The 16,638-nt window shown below is 50.5% G+C and overlaps 1 protein-coding gene across 1 annotated transcript; it reads left to right on the forward strand.

Moving 5' to 3' along the window:
- Positions 1-3,286: 3,286 nt before the first annotated feature.
- On the forward strand, positions 3,287-16,081 carry Hk3 (hexokinase 3). Its single transcript, XM_026398165.2, has 18 exons — positions 3,287-3,382; positions 6,615-6,777; positions 6,957-7,111; positions 7,206-7,325; positions 7,419-7,514; positions 8,238-8,337; positions 8,419-8,602; positions 9,095-9,250; positions 9,387-9,620; positions 9,955-10,250; positions 10,348-10,487; positions 10,573-10,692; positions 13,005-13,100; positions 13,269-13,368; positions 14,997-15,180; positions 15,283-15,438; positions 15,616-15,849; positions 15,937-16,081. The coding sequence occupies exons 1-18, from the start codon at positions 3,287-3,289 to the stop codon at positions 16,079-16,081; spliced, it is 2,775 nt and encodes a 924-aa protein (XP_026253950.2).
- The last annotated feature ends 557 nt before the right edge of the window (positions 16,082-16,638 follow it).

The raw sequence follows: 16,638 nt of genomic DNA on the forward strand, positions 1-16,638 counted from the left end.
TTCTTCAAGACTTGGCTTCCACAGCCTGCCCAGCACTCATTCACTGTCAGTCCCTTCCTCTTGTGTTTCTACATTGCCTCTTACCACATTTTTTAAAGCTGTTTATTACACTGCATATTTCCCAGGCTAAGCTCCCACTCCTTTCCAGGGATGAGCTACCACCTCAAAACTCTGAAGTGTTTATAAAAGGAGCAGAATTCCTAGCATTGCAGTAGGGATGTCACAGGATCCTTGAGTCCATTCACAGTTCCAGCATCCTGTGGTCATCTTACTTTACTTTGCACCATAGCCCTAACTACCCTGGGTTCCTCTTAGAGCAAACTGGGAAGGAAGTTGACCTTCCTGAATTAGTGGATGTCTGGTAAGCAGTAGCTGAGGGGAAGGGCGGGGCTTGGGGACATTATAACTTGGGTCACCCTGAGTTTCACTTTTGAACACAGACCAGGTCACTGTGTGCCTCACATTGAGAAAAGAGCTTAGCCCTGAGGAGGGTAATCAACTGCTGTATCTCCCAGGTGAGTGCTTCCTGTGATTCTGGCTTGCTGCTTCCCAGCCCTATTATCCTCATCCCTTCTGCTTGGCCCACACCAAGAGGTAAGTAGAAGCTCAAAAGGCTAAGCCACTGGTCTCAATGGTGAGGGCCACTCCCACCCTCAGTTGAGTTACCTTTTAGAAGGAATGGTCTCTCAATGTAGCTGATTCAGTTAAGGGAAGCCAAGAAGCCCTTGGTTCAAATTTGCAGACCCTGGGCTGGGTTCTGGGGTACAGTATTGAAGGAGACTTGTCCTTCCCCACAGGAGATAGAGTTTAATACTAGAGTTAAGGGGGGAAATTTCATAGTTTGGCATATGATGAATAAATGTTGAATGAGTGAGTGAATGATTGAGCTAGATGGGCCTTTAACTGAGAATGTCGTGTAGCCTTCAACCCTTTCCAAAGGTAATTAATTGCCACAGTTACCTCACTTTATTGTTAAAACACATTATAACATTTATAGAATGAACATGCTATAGTCCCATTTGAGAGATTTGGAAACTGGATGTAGGTACATGTGATTTGGGGGAGATTTGTCAGAAACTGACTTCTGGTTCACCAAATAAAAACCTCTTCTTCTGCTTCCAATTTTATAAAGTTGTGTTAGCACATCCTATGCCCAAACATGTGCTAGCATTGAAGATGCAGACTCAGATATTGTAGGGTTTAACTCTCCAAACTTGGGAAACAATTTGAACAAAGCCTGCCAAGCAAGAGTTAGGGAGCTTGTAGTCCATGTGGCTGGTTTTTGGAGCAGAATAAGCAAGAGGAAATTTAGGTTGAGGGTTTGTGAAAGGCTCGCAATGCCACCATAAAGAATTCTGGACTTTCCCTACTGCAGTGGAAGCCATCATAGTATGAATATTTGCTTTCTTTTCTAAGGGAGACAGAACTTCCCTTAAATGACAGTTGCTGGTGATGTGCTGCAAGTTGGGCAAGTAGATGAGCAGAAGTATTACTTAAGAGGCTGTTAGAACAATCAGACAGTGGTTGTGGGGGTAGGGAGGAGAGGACACTGGAAGAGCTCTTTTTCCCAGAGTCCAAGATCAAGCACACACAGGTGGCAAGGCACGTATACCAGCAACCCAAATGGTTGGTGTAAATGAGCAAACCTCTTGATGCTTCCAGCCAAGGGGGAGGACAGGAGTTCAGTGGTGAAAAGTAGGAAAACACATTAGTTTTGATTTTTGAGCTTAAAGAGTCTCTCCAGCACCCAGGTAGTGAGATCTAACAGACCACTGGCATATAGGATTGGGCTCAGGTCAGGGATTTTGGGATCCCTGCATAGGTTTTACTCAACTTTGGGGATGAGTGAGATAAAGAGGGATTGTGAAGAAAGGCATGCATGATCAGAGGCTTGGGAACCCCACTGTTTAAAGGCAGACCCAGGAGAGACTGGCTGCTAGAGCCAAAGAAGGGGAGAACACAGCAGCAAATGCACTGAGGGAAGGGGTTTGGGTTTGTCAAATTAGGTTTTAGTTAACCACATAGAGGGCAAATTCATAGGAGTATGGGGCTTGAAGGTAAGAAGGAGTTGCAGTAGTGGGAAGGTACTATGTTTCCAGAAGTTTTGCTGTTTCGAGGTAGAGTGCTCAGTGGACAGAAGCCTTGTGGCCCTCTTGGATCCTCCTCTGCTTCTCCTCTCCTCCACCCTGAAGGGTACCTGAATCACTGGTACATGAACTCCTTTAATCCTCAGAAGAACATAGTTTTTTTTCCCATGGTATCAAAGAGGAAATTGAGGCTCATAGGGTTTCAGATTTGGTTAAATAAATCTGGATGTGCACTCCAAGCAAGGATCTTCTGCTCTCATTGTCTCATTTTCCCCACATAGCACTTTGACATTTTGGTTCCATGTTAGTCCCCATTTCACAGAAAAAGAAAATGTGGCCTTGATGTTGGGACACCTGGTGCCATGTCCTCGTGGAGAGTCAGGTCCTGGGCTCTCAGTCCAGGGTTTTCTCAGTTCTGTAACCCTACATTTCACAAAGCATTTCCCCAGGTTTTATTCCATTTTGTGTTCATAACAGCCTTGCAAGGGTAAATATTATTGCTTTACAGATGATGCAGCCAAAATTCTAAGTCATAAATGACTTGTCCAAAGTCATACCATCAGGGGAGCTGCTTTCTAAAGCACAGATTCAGTTTCCAAAGTACAGACCCTTTTCTGTGTCTCCTTGTCACCTTCAAGATGAAATTCACACGTCCTAGACTGGCTTGAAGGCTATCCACAGTCCAGCCTGGCTGCTTCTTTGGCAGATCTTTGGTCTCTCACACCGTTTGACCTCTAGCACATCCCTGACCTTCCAATCATAGCAGCATGTTCAACCATTAAGTACATGTGTCCATCTATACCACAGTCTGTGCCAGCCCTGCTGTGATTGTTGGTAAGGCTGTGAGTTCTCTGAGGATAGGGCCTGCATCTACTTCATCTACACCCCAGCATCCTGCACAGAAGGCCGCCGGATATAAATGAATGACAGAATAAACAAATGACAATTGAACATGAAATCAGCTTCCCAATCTCTCTTGTTAACACATGCTTCTGGAAAATAACTGCCTTCTGGTTAATTGCTAAAGGATCTTTGATAATCAGAGTTTCTGAATTCTGCCCACAATCTCCTCCTTGGTCCCTTTCAGAAGGAAGGGAGTTGAAGGTCTGAGTTACAGCCTCCTAGGGCCTAAAGATTATGTGGTTGACCCTGGCTGTCCCTTTTCTCCTGTAGGTGACCCACTCCCATTGTGGAATCACATGGACTCCATTGGGCCTGCTGGGTTGCAGCCTGGGGAAAGAGCCCTGGGCTGTCCCCAGGAGGGGTTACCCCTGCCCTCAGACAGCTCAGAGCTGGTAAGTTCAGTGCTGGGGGCCTGTTTCATGCTTATTCCAAGGATGTGAAGAGCAGGAAGACTGGAGATCACACCTGTGTGACCTCTTTCCAGTTTACCAAGCTGTTTTCTCCAACCCAGTACCTCTTTCTTTTGAGGCTCCAAATAACTGCAAGATTAGCTCACAGGCTTAGACAGGTGAAATGACTCGAGTTTAAGGCCTGACAGGAGCTTGAGCTGAGGCGTGTCAGCTCCAGAAGTATTGCTTTTGCCACCTTTCCACATGGGTACCGTCCCTACCCCAAGTGAGTCCATACATCCAAAATGGGCCCTGCCAGGAGTTTCTTGTAAATTGCTGTATTCTTGAGCCCTTTCCACTCCTCCAGTCACACCTGCACATGTCTCTGTCCTCACACCCAGGGTTGATTGTAGTGCTGAACTGAATGTGGAAGTTATTATGTGGCATAGTCCATATGGCCAAGGTTTGTTCAGAAGTGAATTTCTCTTTTTTTTCCCCACCATCTGACCAAGACTCATAAGCTCTTGCCTACCACACCCTTGAGCCGGAAACACTTATGTAAATCGTTTCATATACCTTGGTTTGTTTCTTCATCAGTAAAATGAAGGAGAATAAAGCTGAATGTTCTCCACTTCCTGAATGGTTAAATGAGCTCATGGAGATAAAGGACCTGCGCAGCGGAGGCACCCATGTTTCTGAAGTTTTCTGACTCCTTCTAAGATCTACTCACTAGGCTTCTTGTCCAACTGTGAAGACATCACCCCTCACTGCATTTCATGTTCCCCCTCCTCTCTTGTCCAACTTTTACCCTAGACTCTGCTGTAAACATTTCCTCTGTGTCCAACCCATAGCTGGGTCGCAGGAATGAGCAATGACTGCTCTCTAGGGCTTGTTTTAGGGCCTGCCATCGACTCCCTTTTCACCCCTCCCTCCTGTGCATATCCCACATCTGCCCTCTGCCTCTGCACCTGTAATTCCCTTTGGCTTTGGGGAACTTCACAGGGACTCCTACTCAGCACCCAGGTCTCACCCTGGACTCCCTGCCCACAGCCTTAGGTTGAGAAAAAGTTAATTACTTGTCTCATAGACCCTTCCCAGACCCTTCCCCAAAGTCTTTTTTTGTAACTAGAGAAGGTCTAGATTCAGATCCTCTAGGCTAGCTGTACCTCATGCTCTGAAGAAAGGGAACCCACATTCCCCAGGCATTTCTTTTGTGTCGGACACTGCTCCATTGCTGCCCATCTGTAATCTTGTCCTCACAGCATTCTTTGAGAAGCGGGTACTATTCTTGTTCTTGCCTGATAGAGGAGGTAACTTGCTCAGAGAAGTGAGGTGATGGCTCCTCACTAACACGTGAGTTAATTAAAGGAGCCAGCATGGAAGCCATACGGACTTCACAGGCTATCTAATGCTTTGCTCCTTGCTTCCTAACCAAGGATAGGATAGGAGGGGAGGCTCCAGAAGTTTCTCCAGGCTGGTGTGCACCCCACCAGAGTGCCAGAGAAGTTCTTTCTTGTGGCTTTGGTCATCTCCTAGTCTCTCCACTTGAACCTTATTGTACCCAGGAGAAAAATAAATTTGCCCAAGCATTGACTTCTCCATAACTCCACAGTTGTCTCCTCTCCCATTTGAATGGCATTTTACACTTTCACAAACATTGTTCCCATTTATCTCATGTCACAACCATTCAATCAACAAATCCCAAGAGCCTGTTTGGCATGGCCCTGAGAGCCATGAACAGACATAGTCTTCCACACCAGGGGACTTAGGAATATTGTATTTTCTGTTTCTCCTAAGAGTTGACTGAGGCTCACAAAGAGTGTGCCTTTCCCAGGATTACATGGCTGAAAAGGGGCAGGGCAAGGACTCTGATTAAGTTTTCTTTTGTTTGGGGTATTCTTCCTGCCTTAAATTCTTTTCAGGGGTGGTTGCTAGTCTTTACAAGTCTTCACATTGATATAGAAACATCTCTATAGTTCATGTGACCTGGGTTCACAATCCACCCTGCTCCTTCATATCCTTCTCTGGCTAGGCAGATGACTTGCCCTCTCTGAGCCTCAGTTTCCTCATTTGTAACATAGGAGTAAACTTTCCAAGCATGTGTGGTTGCTGGCAGCTGCCACATACCAATGTCATGGAGCCCTCCAGTTAGGATATTTTCTTCCTCATGAACTCTGTTTCCCAGTCTCAAGAAATTAATCCAGCAGAGGTTTTTGCACACAGAGCTGGGGCTCCTGGGGCTCTTCCTTTTGGAGGAGTGGGAACCTGGGGTGTCACATCCTCTGCCTTCCCCTGCCTGCTCAGCCCTCCTTTCAGGCTCCAATCCACTCCTGGTCTTCCCCCAAATCCATCACTTACTCTAGAGAAAGCCCATTTGTGCTCATCCTTCAGATCTTCATATGGCTTGTTCTAGCCTTCATTTAGGTTTCCTCCTCAAAGAGGCCTTCCTGGATTCATATCTAAAGAGATCTTTTCCTCCCCAGTCATTCTCGATCTTCCAATCCTGCTCCCCTCCCCCTTAATAGCCACTAAACTATTAAACTACCACAATCATATTATTATTTACTTATTTTCTGTCTCTCATTCTGGAATCAGAGCTCTACAAGAGCAGGACTTGGTTAGTTATGTGGTGTATGGTGCTTAGAGTAGTGCCGGCCTTGGTTGATATGTTGGGAAGGATTACTGATGAAGGGAAGACCATCTCCCGTGGTCTCCAAACTCTCCTGTGCTGAGCTTGTTCTGGCTCTAGAGTATGAGAATGGGTTAGGAAAGGCAAACACTTGATATTTGTTCACACATTTGTTCATAGGCTTTTGCTCTGGATACTGGGGGGCCAGAGGGCAATCAGTCATAGTGACAAGAGGGAGGTCTTTCCAAACCCTGCATCCAAATGAGTAGACAGGCAGGGAAGAGGATGTTGGAGCTGAGAGGAAACCACCAGGACAAGGAGCAGGAGGAGGTGGGTGGTTTCTCTCTCCTAAGCAGAATTTTCTGAGGACACAGGAGCTGGGTGTAGGCCATAAGAGTCAGTGTATGAAGAGGCAAGGAGTAGGATGGGCGGGTGCTAGAGTAACAAAGTTCAGAGGGGTTTGGGGACAGGGTCCAAGCCAGCCCCTTGGGAAGCTGAAGGACTGAAAGACACGTGCGAGATGAGCAAGGCAGGCCTCTGCTCCTGTTGGAGAATCTGGCCAGTGCAACAGGGTTTCCTTCCAGATGTTGGCTTGTTTCTCCCCAGGTACAGGAATGTCTACAGCAATTCAAGGTGACAAGGACACAGCTGCAGCAGATCCAAGCCAGCCTCCTGGATTCCATGGAGCAGGCATTGAAGGGACAGGACAGCCCTGCTCCTGCTGTCCGGATGCTGCCCACATATGTGGGGTCTACCCCACATGGCACTGGTGGGTGGCATTAGACTAACATGAGTGACCAGGCTTGGAAGAGAATACTGATCTTATCCCTGTGTTCCATCTCTAAGTTCCCTTTATCCAGATTTTGCAGGCCTTGGGAATTTTTCTGGGAGGCAGAGGGCACTGATCTTGCTGGCTACATGGCTTTCTATGACCTGCTTGCCCCCTAGAACAAGGAGACTTTCTGGTGCTGGAGCTAGGGGCCACAGGGGCCTCACTGCGAGTCTTGTGGGTGACTCTGACGGGCATCAAGGGGCATAGGGTGGAGCCCAGGAGCCAGGAGTTCATGATTCCTGAAGAGGTGGTACTGGGCACTGGCCAGCAAGTGAGTATCAATGCCAGCCTTTAGGATCTGGGCCCGGTTGGGTGGCTGGGGCTCAGGTGGGCAGAGCTAAGTGCCCTGACTCCTTGTCTCACAGCTCTTTGACTTTGCCGCCTGCTGCTTGTCTGAGTTCTTGGATGCACACCCCGTGGGAAATCGCGGCCTGCAGCTTGGGTTCAGCTTCTCCTTCCCTTGCCACCAAACAGGCCTGGACAAGGTGAGGTGGAGCAGGCCTGGGAATAGTGTGTGGAGAGGGACTGCAGCATCATGAAAACCACTAGAGGATTGATTCCACTTCTCTGCCTCCCAGAGCACCCTCATTTCCTGGACCAAAGGTTTTAGGTGCAGTGGTGTGGAAGGCCAGGATGTGGTCCAGTTGCTGAGAGATGCCATTCAGAGGCAGGGGGTGAGTGGAAGTAGAGGTGATGGGATGGCGGCCCTGGCTGGCCTGGGCTTGCATCTATGGGCTGTGCCTGTGCTTCAGAAAGGTCCTGCCTTTCTTTCCTGCTCACTGCTTTTATCTGGTTTAACCCTGGTTGCCACCATTCCCATTGTATAAGCAAGGTAACTTGGGCTAAAGAAATGTTCAGGGCCCTGGTGGTGGTACTGGACAAAAAATGAAAACTGTGATTTTGTCCTCAAGGTTCTTACAGTCTACCTGTGTCACATTCTAATAAAAGATTGTCTCTGTGTTCTGACTGTGGAGGGAGCAGGCATTTGAAGGAAAAATTTGCCTAGTGTTTATGGTGAGGCTGAGGAAAAGGATCTAGTTCAAAGGTGGGCACAGTCCAAAGTGTTAGAGCAAGCAGTAACTAGGGCCTGGGGAGCTAGGCCAGGATGCAGGTGAGGAGAGCAACCCTAAGCAGGGCTCAGTCTTGAGACCGTCATCTTGAGGAGCTCTGGATGTGATGACTGAAGGTGGGAACCCATGACCTTGAGGCCTGATTTGGGGAAGGGAGGAGCTGAAGATGGGATGGGAGGAAAACCTTTTATAGGGGCCCTGGATGTTGTGTTTGGGAATGCAAACACTTGCGTTTCATGGACTTTGGATGTCTCCATCAAAGCCCTGCCCCAGGGATCCCACTCTGGCTATCAGGCCAGTCCCAACTTTGCCCTGTCCACTGCCCAGGCCTACAGCATTGACGTGGTTGCTGTGGTGAACGACACAGTGGGCACCATGATGGGCTGTGAGCCAGGCACCCGGCCATGTGAGATTGGGCTCATCGTAGGTGAGCCACAGACCTTTTTAGATGAGGGGTGGTGGGTGTGGCTGCCTGGCGGGCAGGACCTGATGGAGCTATCCCTGCCAGACACTGGCACCAATGCATGTTACATGGAGGAGGCGAGGCATGTGGCCGTATTGGATGAGGACCGGGGCCGCACCTGCGTCAGCATTGAATGGGGATCCTTCAACGATCATGGGGCCCTGGGGCCAGTGATGACCACCTTCGACCATGCCTTGGATCAGGAGTCCCTGAATCCTGGTGCCCAGAGGTGACCTAGCAGGGGGTCCTGACCCTGGTCTAGGCCTTATCGCTGCTCTGACCCACCTCTTCTGCTATCCCTGCACTCAGGCCCTTACCACTCCTCCCTCTTACTCTGAAGGTTCCCAGTTGCACCCTGGGGGATCCTGGCAAGGTTCAAAGAAGAAAGGCCTCAAGGTTCTAGAACCCAGAGTTTTCAACCCTGGACACTCCTTTATTCCTGACTCTCATCAGCCCTGATAGATGGCTGATGTTGGGGGTTCAGAATAGCTGAGTCAGGTGTGCCTTGCCTTCTTTAGATCCTGCTGTGCCTCCAGGAGGCCCGTGAACTTACCCTAAGTCAGAGGGGGCAACATGCTCTGTCCTCTGGGAGGTTCCAGTTGGGAGCCTCCAGTTGGGGGTTTCGGTATAGAAAGTGACTCCTCTTTGGGGGCTTTTGGAGGTGGAGCCAGGTAGGTTGAGGGCTTCAGCAGGGCTGTCCAGCTACCCTTTCCACTTGCAGGTTTGAAAAGATGATTGGGGGCTTATACCTGGGTGAGCTGGTGCGACTGGTGCTGGCCCACTTGGCCCGTCGTGGTGTCCTCTTTGGTGGCTGTACCTCTCCTGCTTTGCTGAGCCAAGGCAGCATCCGTCTGGAGCATGTGGCTGAGATGGAGGAGTAAGTGGGGGAGGCTGGCAGCTCAGGCAAGGGGATTCTCAGGTTGGGAAACAGGAGGTGGCCATGGGGATTTTGTGGGATGGGGAGCTACTGGGCTGTCTGAGCCCCAAACAATTATCCTGTCTACCTGCCCCAGCCCCTCCACTGGGGCAGCCCGTGTCCACACAATCCTGCAGGACCTGGGCCTGAGCCTGGAGGCTTCAGATGCTGAGCTTGTGCAGCGTGTGTGCGTGGCCGTGTGCACGCGGGCTGCCCAGCTTTGTGCAGCGGCCCTGGCTGCAGTCCTGTCCCGCCTGCAGCACAGCCGGGAGCAGCAGACCCTCCAGGTTGCTGTGGCCACAGGAGGTCAAGTGTTTGAGCAGCACCTCAGGTACTGTGAGAATATGGACACATAGCCTGAACATGCCTGTGTTTATGATAGACACCCAGAGGGCACCTGGGATCACATGTGTAAGCCAGTGGATATGAATGGCACCTAAGCAGAGTGAAGGCCAGACTGGGCTGTGGGAGGCCAGGAGACAGCCAACAAGAGAAAAAATGTTTCTTTTTGCTTGTGCCATGGAGGGGGGTCACTGGGGACACTTAGATGTATTGTTGGTGCACAGAACTGATTTAGGATTGAGTTGATTTAAAATTATAGGACCCAGGGCTTCAGCAAAGGGCTCAGATATCAAGCTGGGTGCACCTGGTGTATGTCTGTGTAGGTTCCACAGCATTTTGCAGGAAACAGTGATGCTCTTGGTCCCGGAATGTGATGTCTCCTTTATCCCCTCTGTGGATGGAGGTGGCCGGGGTGTGGCAATGGTGACAGCTGTGGCTGCCCGCTTGGCCGCCCACCGGCGCCTGCTGGAGGAGACCCTGGCACCTTTCCGGTTGAACCTGGAGCAGCTGAAAGCCGTGCAAGCACAGATGCGGGAGGCCATGGCCAAGGGGCTCCGAGGGGAGGCTTCCTCTCTCCGTATGCTACCCACTTACGTGCGAGCCACACCTGATGGCAGCGGTAAGGACTTGGCCTGAGTGTGGGTCTGGGAGTCACAGAGTCTGCTGGGGCTGGAGCTGCCAGCACTGTGTTGGTACTGAGTGTCTCTGTCCCACAGAGCGAGGAGACTTTCTGGCTTTGGACCTGGGGGGCACCAACTTCCGGGTCCTCCTGGTGCGTTTGACAGAGGGAGGTGTGCAGATCATCAACCAGGTTTACTCCATCCCTGAGTGTGTGGCCCAGGGCTCTGGGCAGCAGGTACTCGCAGCAGGCCCCATCAGAGGGTTGGGGCGGGGGGGGGGGCACGGGTGGAGCCCACGTCTTGACCTGCCACACCCTGCAGCTCTTTGACCACATCGTGGACTGCATCGTGGACTTCCAGCAGAGGCAGGGCATGAGTGGACAGAGCCTCCCCCTGGGTTTCACTTTCTCCTTCCCATGCAAGCAGGTTGGCCTGGACCAGGTGAGGGAGTGAGGGCCAGGAAAAGTGATCCCCAAGGGGTTCCTACCCGTACATCCGTCATAGAGTGTGTATGAGCCAGGGAAAGGGCCGTGTGTAGGGTGGGGGTGGTGCTAGAGGGGGGTGGCAGAGTAACAGGCACAAGTCTAGACCCAGCATCCCCACCCAGAACACACCGCAGTGTGTCCTTCCACATGTACGACAGCAGCACAATCTGCTGCCATCTCTCGACTGGTCTGCTGGGCTCCAGGCTAAGCATGCTTGCTACTTTTGATTATTCTTTGCAAGGTGTGAGAAGCAGGTATGACTCAGGTATAAACCCAGGCATGTAAGAAACATGGTTTGATACATTTCTTTCTTTCTTTTTTTTTTTTTTTAATCTTTTTGTGTGGTACTGAGGATTGAACTAAGGGGAACTTCACCACTGAGCCACATCCCCAGCCCTATTTTGTATTTTATTTAGAGACAAGGTCTCACTGAGTTGCTTAGCATCTCGATTTTGCTGAGGCTGGCTTTGAACTCGTGACCCTCCTGCCTCAGCCTCCCAAGCCACTGGGATTACAGGCATGTGCCACCATGCCCAGTACAGTTTGATTAATTTCTATAACTGAACTTTACTTTGTGTGGAGCCCACATTCTTTTGAGAAGTTAAAACTTAGTGTTAGTCAATGTGGGGATCTCCTTCCCAAGGTAGGTTCTGCTCTTAGCTCCATAGCAGCCTTTGCTGTGCAAAATTTACAGACATGGGGAAACTCAGAGAAGCCCAGGTCCCAGCTCTCTGGGAATCTCCTTCTGCCAATTTCTGTCTTAAGTCTTTTTTTTTTTTTTGTACCAGGTATTTAAATCCAAGGGCACTTAACCACTGAGTCACATCCCCAGCCCTTTTAATTTTTTATTTAGAGACAGGATCTTGCCAAGTTGCTTAGAGCCTCACTAAGTCTGTTGCTAAGGCTAGCTTTGAACTCGCAGTCCTCCTGCCTCAGCCTCCCAAGCCACTGGGGTTACAGGCCTGTGCCACCATGCCCAGACTTCTCTTGAATCTTAATACTTCCCTAGGCTTTACTTGGAGAATGAAGATTGAAGCCTCTTCTGTTCTCAGGACACTCAAATCCTTTCTGTCTCTCCCCCACCCCACCACACAAGTTTAGTTCAGGATGGGGGGCATATGACACCTTTCTCAGGAAACCATCAAAAATCTGGGTCGGAGTTCCCCTCTGCCTCCACTTCCCCAGACAGGGGGTCCATCTTGTCTGGGGCAGGGAAACTATTATTTCCCATCATTTGGTCTCTCTCAAACTGCTTCTCCCTCTAGTCTCTCATACTCTCTGGTTTGTGTTTTTGAGACAATGAGCACACGGTGTCTCACTGCTGTACAGTGGGGAAAGGGACATAAGGCAATATGACTGGGGGGAAATGTTGTTCACTATTTCTGAAATCCACTGCACTAGCAGGGAGTGGGGGTGTGTGCCTGCAGATTCAGCTACTCCAGAGTCTGAGATGGGAGGCTCCCTTGAGTCAGGAGTTCCTGGCCAGCCTAGGGATCAACATAGTGAGACCCCCATCTCATAAAAAAAAAACAAAATAATAGAATCTGCTCCCAAAATTCCCAGCCCTGCCTCCTTCTTTGGGCAGAGTAGTCATTTTCCCCTGATGGCACTGGCCTTACTCACTCCTCCTGCCCCTCCCTCAGAGGGGGCTAACAAGAACAAACCTCTTCAGGTACAGTCCAGTTCCCTGTCACTAATCTAAGTCCAGTTCCTCACAATAAAAGTGTGTCTGTCTTGCCCCCCTCATCCTGTCCAAGTGTCTCGATTTTCCATTTGTCCTTTACCCATAACTGGGACAAACGAGTGAATCTGACATTGACACAGTTCCATCCCTAACTCTGAGTATTCCTTCCTTTCGAGTGACTTTTGATTTCTCTCAGAGAAGGTGGGATCTGCTGGCATTTGAGCTTCTGAGCTTTCTCTGTCCTCTTTCTCACCCACAGCACTCACTTTACCAGTTCTGTTTAGTCCTGACTCAGTTATAAAGGGCCATTCCTTCTGGCAAATGTCTTAAAATGGCCAGACCCTCAGACTGTCTGTGAGTTCTAGAACTAATAATGAAAGATGTAGGTCAAATCACTATTAATAGGTTTTTTCACACTGAAATCCTCTTGGGGAGTTGGGAGGGAGAAGAAGTCAAGGCTTTTGACCATAGGGCAAAGTGGTCAAGGAAACTAGCAGAAATTGTAGCTTTTGTTGGGATGATGGCTTTGGGGAGGCAGAGTGAAGGGACCTCCAGTTTCCTGTCTCTTCTTGGTCCTACCTCAGGGCATCCTTCTAAACTGGACTAAGGGTTTCAATGCATCAGACTGTGAGGGCCATGATGTTGTGCATCTGCTGCGGGAAGCCATCAAACGCAGACAGGTAAGAGCCTGCCCTGAGGGGTGCTTTGGGCTGCAGGAGGCCTTGAAGGGAGCAAGGGTCTCTTGCTTTCTGAGAGGGGGGTCCTCTGCAATAGAGACCTCTGGGTCCAGTGCTGGTTGCCGTGACGACCACGTTGCCCAGCAACTAGCAGCATCCTTTTGTGTGCAGGCAGTGGAGCTGAATGTTGTTGCCATTGTCAATGACACGGTGGGGACCATGATGTCCTGTGGCTATGAGGATCCCCGTTGCGAGATAGGCCTCATTGTCGGTGAGGAGGGTCCTGCCCTTTTGTGCCCCTACTGCTTGATAATTTGCTGCCTCCTGTTGATTCCTTGGGTTGGATGTTCCCTTGGCCCTGGGGATAAAGAATTGTTCCTGTCTGATCCAGTGGGGTCCTGGGATACTGTATAGGGCTGGGAGTCTGGAGTTAGATTATTTCATCCACCTTAGTTACTGACACAGTCATTAAATATTTCTAAGCCTCAGTTTGCCCATCTTTATCAGATGGGCAGATTCATTTATCATGAATCTCTGCTTTGGAGTCATATAGATTTGGGTGAAAATAGTAGTTTTGTCACTTCTACCTTTTGACCTTGGGCAAGTCACTAGACCCTCAGTTTTCTTATTGTATAAAGCAGATAATAGTGCCTCTAATAATAGTGAAGATGAAATACAGGATGGGGGGGGGAAGTGTGCACAATGCCTGACTTGTACTGCATACTCAATTCTGGAACTGGCAAGGAGCATGAGGGAGGGACCCATGAGCTATATGGGTCTTTCAGACAGTCTAAGATTCAATATCTTTATTAAGCACCTACACTGAGGCCAGCTGGAATCAAAGCACATATAAACGAAGGAAATTCTGCATTTTCAGAATTGACCATCCTGTGGGGTTGAGCATAGAACAGCCCATGGGTGAGAGAGAACTGATTCTAACTCTACACATGGGTGGGTACAAGGCCAAGATCAGAAAGAAGTGGGCCCTGAGACAGGTGGGACTTGCAAGTCTTGAAGGAAAGGAGGGCTCCCCAAGCTCCTTAAGAGTCTCTTAGAGTGCAAGACACACAGCAGCTTCCCATGGACTGGAGCTTCTTGAACACAGGGCCTGGCACCTGCAGGCGCTCAGGAGAGATGTATCCATGTGGCTATGGGAATAATCTACTGGATAGAGGAATTCCAGGTGGCAAGAAGCCCATCTTCCCAGGGTTGAAATATGGAGGGAGAGAGGGGAAATGCCTTTGGCCATGCTGTGCCTCCTGCCTGGAATGCCTTTCCCTCTCCATGCCTCTTGGCTTCAAAGCCCAATTTAGACATTGATTTCTCTCTGTAGCTTTTCTTTACCTTGTAGGCAGCAAGACCTACCCTGAGTTCCAGGACTCCTATGATGTCGTCCTTTTGTACTTCTACTTAGGGCCTGTAGATGTCCATCAGAGATGGCCATTCATTATCCAACTTATGGCCAGATGGTGGGGTTCCTTGTGTTGGATTCCCCTGTATGTTCCTGGCCTGGCCCAGTACCAGTTAGTTGACTGGGGGTCTAGAAAGCCAAGACTAGGGAGCTCTCTAGCCTCTTACCAGCTGATGGCAGTGGGCCATCACATCTCCCAGGGGAATAATGTGACTGATGGACCTTGCAGGGGCACTTTTGGGCAGCATGGCAGATGCCCTGATCATGGTACTGGTAGGGGAGGTAGTGGAGGCCCCAAGTGCTTGGTGCAGACAGGATCTGCACTGTGGATGTCAGGAAGGAAGGAAGAGGACTAGGACAGGTTTTGAATGTGGGAAGATGGAGAAGTAAGGAGGGAGCACGAATTTTGTCATTTTGGTGTGGGAAGGGCTCAGAGGGGTTTTGTCTGCATCAAAAAGTGTTTTCCACCCCATCTGGCTTCTCTGCAGGAACTGGAACCAATGCCTGCTACATGGAAGAGCTCCCAAATGTGGTGGACATGGCTGACGAGTCAGGCCAAATGTGCATCAACATGGAGTGGGGAGCCTTTGGGGATGATGGCTCACTGGGCATGCTCAGCACCTGCTTTGATGAGAGTGTGGACCAGGCGTCCATCAATCCTGGCAAGCAGAGGTGCGGGCTGGGCCTGGGCAGTGATGGCTGGCAGTGGCAGGCTCTGGGGACAGGAGCTGCCAGGCCCTCCTGTCCCAGGCAGACACACACATGTTCATGCAGATTTGAGAAGATGATCAGTGGTATGTACCTGGGGGAGATTGTCCGCCACATCCTCTTGCATTTGACCAGCCTTGGAGTTCTCTTCCGAGGCCAGCAGACCCAGTGCCTTCAGACTAGGGACATCTTCAAGACCAAGTTTCTCTCTGAGATTGAAAGGTACCCAAGGCCAGCATTGGCTTCCTACTCCCCAAAGGAGTCTATCCGTCCACTGTGGGGGAATGCTGCCTGCTGGTGATGGTTGGGTCCTCTCTGGAGGATGAGGTGGGAAAAATCTTGAGAGAGGGGGAGCTAATGCAGGATCCCACCTCTGCGCTTTATTCTTCTGTCCCCCAGCGACAGCCTGGCTCTGCGACAGGTCCGAGCCATCCTGGAGGATCTGGGGCTGCCCCTGACCTCAGACGATGCCCTGATGGTCCTAGAGGTGTGCCAGGCTGTGTCCCGGAGAGCTGCTCAACTCTGTGGGGCAGGTGTAGCTGCCGTGGTGGAGAAGATCCGGGAGAACCGTGGCCTGGAGGAATTGACAATCTCCGTGGGGGTGGATGGGACCCTCTACAAGCTGCATCCCCAGTGAGTTTGGGTGCATGAGCCAGGCAGGGAAGCATGGCTGCGGGGCTGGGCTGGCCTCGGGCTCATCTCAGCTCCTTCTCTTCACAGCTTCTCCAGCCTGGTGGCTGCCACAGTAAGGGAACTGGCCCCTCGCTGTAAAGTCACTTTCCTGCAGTCAGAGGATGGATCTGGCAAAGGTGCAGCTTTAGTCACTGCTGTTGCCTGTCGCCTTGCTCAGAAGACCCGTGTCTGAAGAAATCTACAGGAACCCTGGGATCTCAGCCCTAGTCTTGCCAGACCAGGGCCTGGACCTAGCCCGTCTCCAAGCCAGACCAGCCACCAGAGACTCTCAGAATAGTCCATGTATGATACCTCTGTGGCCATCTACCCTCCCCGATAGCTTTTCCCAAGAGAGGTAGCACATGGATTAGCAATATATATATATAATTTATTTACATTCACGTCCGCTAAAATCCCTATGCGCCCCGGCGGCCGGGCAAGGCTGTGTACATAAGGCCAAGTGTAAGTGCATGAATGCACTTAAGACAGAGTCAGGACACAAGCTTCACACGACAGGCCCCACATGGGGGCACCGGCCAGCCCTAGGAACGGGCACGCCACAGCACACACACTCGCCGTTGTACAGCCCGGGACTCCCATTGCATATTCACACGCCCCGCCGGGCAGGGCACCTCGAGGCTGGGATCAGGGGAAGGGTCAGGGAGGAGCCGTCGGGTGTCCCTGGGTGGGTGGGAGAAGGGCAGCATGTGAGGCAGATGTGTACCGACACCAGGCGTGAGACGTGAGCGA

The sequence above is a fragment of the Urocitellus parryii genome, chromosome 1 (genome assembly GCF_045843805.1).
Source record: "Urocitellus parryii isolate mUroPar1 chromosome 1, mUroPar1.hap1, whole genome shotgun sequence".
Classification (NCBI taxonomy): Eukaryota; Metazoa; Chordata; class Mammalia; order Rodentia; family Sciuridae; genus Urocitellus; species Urocitellus parryii.

Bases quoted from the DNA above. Each gene is read 5' to 3' on its own strand.
- Hk3 (XM_026398165.2), top strand. From the start codon at position 3,287: ATGGACTCCATTGGGCCTGCTGGGTTGCAGCCTGGGGAAAGAGCCCTG. The intron at 3,383-6,614 runs GTAAGTTCAGTG...GTTTCTCCCCAG, and splicing joins CCTCAGACAGCTCAGAGCTG to GTACAGGAATGTCTACAGCA. The intron at 15,181-15,282 runs GTGCGGGCTGGG...ATGTTCATGCAG, and splicing joins ATCAATCCTGGCAAGCAGAG to ATTTGAGAAGATGATCAGTG.